General features: G+C 49.8%; 1 protein-coding gene across 1 annotated transcript; it reads right to left on the bottom strand.

Annotated features, from left to right (window-relative positions):
- Window positions 1-820: 820 nt before the first annotated feature.
- Window positions 821-8,082, bottom strand: LOC129356314 (BTB/POZ domain-containing protein KCTD7-like). Its single transcript, XM_055025901.1, is given in 7 exon segments — window positions 821-1,197; window positions 1,200-1,235; window positions 2,190-2,368; window positions 3,589-3,758; window positions 7,764-7,954; window positions 7,957-8,037; window positions 8,040-8,082. Coding segments are annotated over 7 exon segments (1,038 nt in total). The 3' UTR covers window positions 821-859.
- Window positions 8,083-8,683: the final 601 nt, after the last annotated feature.

Below are 8,683 nucleotides of genomic sequence, written 5' to 3' on the forward strand. Positions count from 1 at the left end.
AACACTCTGCCGTTCTCATGTTTCTGTTTTAACCACAGCAAACTAAAATGTTGGAGGAAACAGGAAGCAGATTTAAAGGCTCACATTGTAAAATCCTGTCAGTCTGAATAGAAAACAGTCAAAAGCCGCGCTGCGTTCTGGTTCTGGTCCTGGTTCTGGTCCTGGTTCTGGTCCTGGTTCTGGTTCGGGTCAGGTCATGGTTCTGGTCATGGTTCTGGTTCTGGTCCTAGTTCTGTTTCGGGTCAGGTCCTGGTCCTGGTTCTGGTTCGGGTCAGGTCATGGTTCTGGTCCTGGTTCTGGTTCTGGTGCTGGTCCTGGTTCTGGTCCTGGTTCTGGTTCGGGTGCTGGTCCTGGTTCTGGTCCTGGTTCTGGTCTGGTTCTGGTTCGGGTCAGGTCATGGTTCGGTCCTGGTCTGGTCCTGGTGGTTCTGGTCCTGGTCCTGTTTCGGGTCATGGTTCTGGTTCTGGTCCTGGTTCTGGTCCAGGTCCTGGTCCTGGTCCTGGTCCTGGTTCTGGTTCTGGTCCTAGTTCTGGTTCTGGTCATGGTTCTGGTCCTGGTTCTGGTTCTGGTCCTGGTCCTGGTTCTGGTCCTGGTCCTGTTTCGGGTCATGGTTCTGGTCCTGGTCCTGGTTCTGGTCCAGGTCCAGGTCCTGGTTCTGGTCCAGGTCCTGGTCCTGGTCCTGGTTCTGGTTCTGGTCCTAGTCCTGGTTCTGGTTCTGGTCCTAGTTCTGGTTCTGGTCCTGGTCCTGGTTCTGGTCCTGGTCCTGGTTCTGGTTCTGGTCCTAGTTCTGGTTCTGGTCCTGGTCCTGGTTCTGGTCCAGGTCCAGGTTCTGGTCCTGGTTCTGGTTCCGCTCCACCTTTCACCACCAGGTGATCTTGAACTCGTAGATGGGCCTCTTGCAGTAGTAGTGGTTGATGAGGTGCTTGTCGCAGACGCCGATGCACTGCTGCTCTGCGGCGATGCCGCGCCGCGCCAGGTCGCCCACGATGCAGTGCAGCAGGTCGTAGACGTCGGCCACGGCCTCCCACGGCCCGAACGACACGTCCACGTCGCAGTGGTGCTCGAACAGCTTGGCGTCGCCGTCGGCGCGCTCGAAGCGCAGCGAGTTGAAGAGCGGCCGCTCGTACGGCGTGATGGGCGTCTCCTCCTTGTAGACGCACACCTTGAGCTTGGCGAAGCGCGCCTTCTTCTGCATCGCCGCAGCTTGGCGATCTCCACGATGCGCTCCAGATTGTCTGAAATCACAGCGGTTCAGTCTAAACACGTCAATGTTCGGTAACTTTTATCAGAAACACGCTCAGCAGCTAAAGGCTAAATATAAAAACATAAACATAGTAACTGATAACGCTGCCTTGCTATGGCTACACATCATTACAACTACAGGAGCAGCTTCTGCAGCCAGAGCCTGTAATAATACTGTAACTAATACTTATCATCTTAGCTCTCATCATGTAATAATCATTGATAATAACAGATTCATCTGCTTAAAGCCAGATTTTCCTCTGGCTAATGGTGATTTTACCCAGAATCCTCGGCTCATCTTTGCTATAAATAAAGGATTTTTAAAAAAGTTTTTCTGCGTGAAGCTCGAATGGCTTCACTGTTCATGGCAGCTGGAGGTTTCTACATTGTAAAAGAGCAAACATGCTAATGGTTTAACGACGGCTGTGTAGCCTACATGACCACTGTTAGCTTAGCTTAGCTGCCTGGCTTTTCCTTAGTTTTTAAAGTGAATCTGATGTGTTAAGGCTTTCATTTTAGACACATGAATTTAAGACTTTTTAAGGATTCATGGTCACCCTGTAGCAGAGAGCCACCCAGAAGACAGAAGTACGCCACACTTTTCAGACATTTAGACCAACTGTAGCCATGAAGGCCGCTTTGACGTGTCACTATTGTGAAGCTAGTCGCTCGCCATGTTAGCAAAGCTAGCGGCTAGCCGTGTTAGCAAAGCTAGCTGTGTTAGCAAAGCTAGCGGCTAGCCATGTTAGCAAAGCTAGCTGTGTTAGCAAAGCTAGCGACTAGCCGTGTTAGCAAAGCTAGCTGTGTTAGCAAAGCTAGCGGCTAGCCGTGTTAGCAAAGCTAGCTGTGTTAGCAAAGCTAGCTGTGTTAGCAAAGCTAGCGACTAGCCGTGTTAGCAAAGCTAGCTGTGTTAGCAAAGCTAGCGGCTATCCGTGTTAGCGTCAGACCTCTGTAGTAGGGCAGCAGGTCGAGGAAGGCCTGCCGGACCTTCTCCCCGGTCAGAGGCTGCGTCTCCTCCAGCCGGTCCAGCAGCGGCCCGATGGCGTAGTACTGCGCCTCCTGGTGGACAGACCGGACCCGGTCCCGCTGCGGCAGCTCGCCTTCCCGCAGGAAGTTCAGGATGTCCCTTCAGACGGAAGAAAATCCCTCAGTCAGGGAAACGGAACAAAAACAGGTCAAATAAAACCCCAAGGAAACAGTACATACATTAAAATTAATAAAGGAGGGTTCAATTTTTTTAGTAATCACATTAAAAGTCAATTCTGATTCTTAATATTTAATTTGAGGTCTGAAATGACTCAACTGGCTTCTGGTAGTTTTAAAGTTTGTCAAAAAATAAAAAAAGGTTTTCAACTCTGCTTCTTGTAAAACTGAGCTACCAAATTTCCATTTTGGCTGATTTCTGTTTTTAGAGACTAAATGAAATATAAAGTCTTGTTCAGCTGAAACCAGAAGTTTACATACATCAAATAAAAAACATTTTCTGTCAATTGGACGTCTTTTATTCTAGAATTCAAAGGTTTGACACAAGTCATGTAGTCCAAAATTAAAAATTGATCAAAGACATTAATAATTAAACCTGACATATTCCCTCTCTTGGGATTTTGGTGTTTAGCAAATATAGATATTTGTGATTCTAACTGAACTAAAACAGGAGAAATCTGGTCTGATTAAACTTATTTAGTTCATAGTGATTCTAGTTAATAATAATTAACTGTATGATATAATAAGAAGTGCACCATGACTTCATTTTGATTCATCTGCAACAGATCTACGACATAAAACCATTTTCCTCAGTCACTTAAAAGTTAATGTTGAAACAGTAAAAGTAAAGAAGTTAAAAACTATTTAAAGAATTCAAAGAATTGAAAAGGTAATCATAAAAAAAGTTGTTTTTTAAAGAGACTAACTGTTTAAAACTAAGAGGGGAGATTTTTAATCTGGTCCTTTACCGCCTCCTTGCGGCCGCTTCACCACATTGCATCTTTGATCAGGACGCTGTGTAAACCAAAAATTGTGACATCATAATTATGCCAAAAGCTTTGTTTGTAATTTGCAGAAATTGTCCAAAGTGTTTTTATTTCATCAGGAATCTCAGTCAAGTTCTGAGAAACATGAACATGTTTTGTCTGTTGTTCCTGGTTTCATTTCCCGCTTCATGCAGAAATCCCCGGCGGTGACGTCACTGGAGCCACGCTGCCGCAGCCCTTCTCAATGACCGGCCCATGAATTTAACGAGCTGCCTCTCAGAGAACATTTCATTTTCACAAACTAAAACTTTCTTCAACACGATGCCGCCGTTTGAGCCGGCCCCGCTCGGAACCGGCCGGCCCCGCTCGGACTCACCCAAAGTAAGCGCCGTCCCGGTCGATGAAGTAGCGGCCCTCGGCGTCCCGCGGGATGTAGTGGCGGCCGCTGAACATGGCGGCCAGCATGGTGTCGTCATAGCGGCGCAGCGTGGACAGGCGCGTGGTGAAGAGCGTTCCGCCCACGTTCAGGGAGATCACCTCTGGAAACTGATCACAAACACAATTATTGATCAACCAAACAGAAGCAGCTTCCATAGCAACATTCATCCTTCTTCACTGTAAAACCTGAATCCCAACGAGCGTTATTGTTATTGTTCTTATTATATCATACAGTTTAGTTCAAATATGTGAGAAATAAACTAAAGTAAGTTTCAGGTTTTCATGAACATATAAAAGTCAATAATTCATTAATAACGAGGGAGAAATACCAGGATGAAGATTATTAAACAAAGACACTGATCTCATTATAAGGACTGCAAGTTGAACTCATTTTTTATTATTATGTTTCATTATTATTAATAATTATAGAGAAGCTGCTATATGCTACTAAAAGTTGCCTGTAAGTTGCTTTAGTTTTGTTTCAAGTGAATTCAGATATTAGAAAACAGACAAAAATACTTGGTAAGATTTTGTTCTTTGTTTTTTTGCTGTGAAATGATTAATTCAAGACTTCAGATGCAGATATTGATCATTTGAACTATTGAAATCTAAAGTTTCTCATGTTTTGTTTGTTATTTCCAGAGTAATGCACGGTGGGGTATTATTATTTCTTTTTATCAATAAAATTGCTCCACCTGCTTAAATCTAAAACAATCTATTTTAAACAGCAACAAAAATTTATGAAATGTGTTTTTCGGTTTTTGCCATACATGCCAAATATTTATGCATATTCTGAGATTTTAACCGTTTAAATGACAGTTTTCTCCTTAAAAGTTGCTTTTTAGTTCTAGAAAAAAAAGATTGTTTTCCTCTCAACCCAAAAATCTACTTTGTGAGGTTTAATCTGAGCCTGGACGTCAGAGAGCCCAGCGCCTGACCCGCTGACCTCTGGCTTCATCTCCAGACACCATACATATTTCTATTGCTGCTCCGACTGCAAAGCGGCTGAACAGGAAGTGGCTTCAAACACCAAGCTTTGCTCACAACCCAACAGAGACGCTGATTTGGACCATTTCAGGTCCAAACATCCAGACTCTTCAGACATCAAAGCTCAGAGTCCAACAGCAGAATCAGCCGGAGCCAAACGTTACATTTGGTCTGTCCAGCCTCCACAGCAGCAGCTCCTTCACACTGTTTCACGTTTAGAAGCTCATTTTAGGGGGATATTTTTCTATCAAAATGGAATAATTGAAATACTAATTTACACAGAAGTGATTGATTTTTTACATTTAAATACCAGTTTAGTGTTGCTGCAGATCTGGAAAACTAAGACAAAGAGGATCAACCAACAAAAACTGTTAGAGGTGATAAATAATCCATCCACGCTCCCCTCTCTGGATTAATAATCAATCCAATTATTCATCTCATGGGAATTTTAATCAATCTAATCATCCAATAGGAAAAAATTATTAATCCATCTGTCAATTTAGTGGAAATCCATTTATATAGCGGGATTATAATAATCTATGCATCATCTGGCCTAAACATTCCTTCTGACAGTAAACTGACAGGATTTCTGATCCAATCACAGATCTATAGATCAATAATGGTGGAAGCTGCTAATGGCGCAGCAGAGACTTGGGTTCAATGGGTTTGAATAGAAATAAGACGCTTAAACTAAGACCCACATAACTCGGTTCCCACAGCGACTCGGTTCCCACAGTGACTCGGTTCCCACAGTGACTCGGTTCCCACAGTGACTGGGTTCCCACAGCGACTCGGTTCCCACAGCGACTCGGTTCCCACAGCGACTGGTTCCCATCCAATCACAGCGACACGGTTCCCACAGCGACACGGTTCCCACAGCGACTGGGTTCCCATCCAATCACAGCGACACGGTTCCCACAGCGACTCGGTTCCCACAGCGACACGGTTCCCACAGTGACTGGGTTCCCACAGCGACTGGGTTCCCACACCGACTCGGTTCCCACACCGACTCGGTTCCCACAGCGACTGGGTTCCCACAGCGACTGAGTTCCCACAGCGACTGAGTTCCCACAGCGACTTGGTTCCCACAGCGACTGGGTTCCCACAGCGACTTGGTTCCCACAGTGACTCGGTTCCCACAGCGACTCGGTTCCCACAGCGACTGAGTTCCCACAGCGACTTGGTTCCCACAGCGACTGGGTTCCCACAGCGACTTGGTTCCCACAGCGACTCGGTTCCCACAGCGACTCGGTTCCCACAGCGACTCGGTTCTCACAGCGACTGAGTTCCCACAGCGACTTGGTTCCCACAGCGACTGGGTTCCCACAGCGACTGGGTTCCCACAGCGACTGGGTTCCCACAGCGACTTGGTTCCCACAGCGACTGGGTTCCCACAGCGACTTGGTTCCCACAGCGACTCGGTTCCCACAGCGACTCGGTTCCCACAGCGACTGAGTTCCCACAGCGACTTGGTTCCCACAGCGACTGGGTTCCCACAGCGACTGAGTTCCCACAGCGACTGAGTTCCCACAGCGACTTGGTTCCACAGCGACTGGGTTCCCACAGCGACTTGGTTCCCACAGCGACTCGGTTCCCACAGCGACACGGTTCCCACAGTGACTGGGTTCCCACAGCGACTCGGTTCCCACAGCGACTCGGTTCCCACAGCGACTGGGTTCCCATCCAATCACAGCGACACGGTTCCCACAGCGACACGGTTCCCACAGCGACTGGGTTCCCATCCAATCACAGCGACACGGTTCCCACAGCGACTCGGTTCCCACAGCGACACGGTTCCCACAGTGACTGGGTTCCCACAGCGACTGGGTTCCCACACCGACTCGGTTCCCACACCGACTCGGTTCCACAGCGACTGGGTTCCCACAGCGACTGAGTTCCCACAGCGACTGAGTTCCCACAGCGACTTGGTTCCCACAGCGACTGGGTTCCCACAGCGACTTGGTTCCCACAGTGACTCGGTTCCCACAGCGACTCGGTTCCCACAGCGACTGAGTTCCCACAGCGACTTGGTTCCCACAGCGACTGGGTTCCCACAGCGACTTGGTTCCCACAGCGACTCGGTTCCCACAGCGACTCGGTTCCCACAGCGACTCGGTTCTCACAGCGACTGAGTTCCCACAGCGACTTGGTTCCCACAGCGACTGGGTTCCCACAGCGACTGGGTTCCCACAGCGACTGGGTTCCCACAGCGACTTGGTTCCCACAGCGACTGGGTTCCCACAGCGACTTGGTTCCCACAGCGACTCGGTTCCCACAGCGACTCGGTTCCCACAGCGACTGAGTTCCCACAGCGACTTGGTTCCCACAGCGACTGGGTTCCCACAGCGACTGAGTTCCCACAGCGACTGAGTTCCCACAGCGACTTGGTTCCCACAGCGACTGGGTTCCCACAGCGACTTGGTTCCCACAGCGACTCGGTTCCCACAGCGACTCGGTTCTCACAGCGACTCGGTTCCCACAGCGACTCGGTTCTCACAGCGACTGAGTTCCCACAGCGACTTGGTTCCCACAGCGACTGGGTTCCCACAGCGACTTGGTTCCCACAGTGACTCGGTTCCCACAGCGACTGGGTTCCCACAACGACTCGGTTCCCACAGCGACTCGGTTCCCACAGCGACTGGGTTCCCATCCAATCACAGCGACACGGTTCCCACAGCGACTCGGTTCCCACAGCGACACGGTTCCCACAGCGACTCGGTTCCCACAGTGACTCGGTCCCACAGCGACTCGGTTCCCACAGTGACTCGGTTCCCACAGCGACTCGGTTCCCACAGTGACTCGGTTCCCACAGCGACTCGGTTCCCACAGCGACACGGTTCCCACAGCGACTTGGTTCCCACAGTGATTCGGTTCCCAGCCAATCACAGCGCGGCTCGGCGGCTTAGCCAACCACAGACCGCAGAGTAAATCTCCACCAACAGTGAAAGTGAGGGGTTAATGGAGATGTAATGTGTTTAATGGCTGCCGGGTCTCCTGCTGCCTCTGGACACATTTTAGTGGTTTGTTTAATTGAAGCCTGTTCGCGCGGCGCCATTAGTTGTTAATCAGTGGATCAATAATGCTCCACTGATTAACAATGGTGACTCCGTGAAGCGGCCTACCCACCTCCTGCGGCTCCGTGGCGGTCAGCGCGGCGCGGAGCGGCTTACTCGGCGCGCGGTGCTTCGGGGACGGGGAGGCCGGCGGCTTGCGGACGCCGTCGCCCTCCTCTGTTGGGTCCGAGCTGGACATGGCATCGCTCGGTTTGTCCGCGTCGCCAGCGGCCGAGAACACCACCATCACTTTGGGCAGCGGGGAGTCCTCTGTCGCTCCTGAATGAAGCGCCTCACCCGCGTAGTGGCGGCGGGCAGCGGGCTGAAGGACCGAGCCTGCCGCTCCTGCCGCCGTCAGAGCCGATGGAGCCGCTCGAGCCATTCTGCTGCATGCACGCGGCCGACGGGGCCAGCTGTCGCGGACAGGGAGACGTCTGGAGCCGCGGGACCGGCAGCGGGTCTCCCGGGACAACAACAACCAGAGGGTGTGGCTGGAGCTCAGCCCGCCACCCCCACAGGCGAAGCGAAAGCGGGAAATGACGCCTCCAGTGACCGAAAGCCTTCACAGCATCGCAGTTCTATGAAGGATCCGTCCAGTCGCTCGGCTACGTCAGCGTTGGAACGAACGTGGCGTGACGTAGGAGCGAACGTTAACGTCCGTACGTGAAGTTTAAAAGGACAGATACCTTTGAATTATCTGCATATTATTGATGCATACTGATGACGATAATAACTGTTATGACACCATAAAAGCTCATTAAAAGTACAAACAATAAAATCACAGTGGCGGTTCTTGTATTAATGGCGCCTTGGGCTCTGCAGCCCCGACTCTATATGTTTACATATAACAATTATTAAAAATATGTTTTCAAATTACATATAAATATGTGGCAAAACTAGAATTTTGTCATTGGGGTGGAAGGGACATGAGAATGACAACACACACACACACACACACACACACCACACACACACACCTATCTAGATATATGT

The sequence above is a fragment of the Poeciliopsis prolifica genome, unplaced genomic scaffold (genome assembly GCF_027474105.1).
Source record: "Poeciliopsis prolifica strain line A6 unplaced genomic scaffold, Auburn_PproV2 SCAFFOLD165, whole genome shotgun sequence".
In the NCBI taxonomy this organism is placed as follows: domain Eukaryota; kingdom Metazoa; phylum Chordata; class Actinopteri; order Cyprinodontiformes; family Poeciliidae; genus Poeciliopsis; species Poeciliopsis prolifica.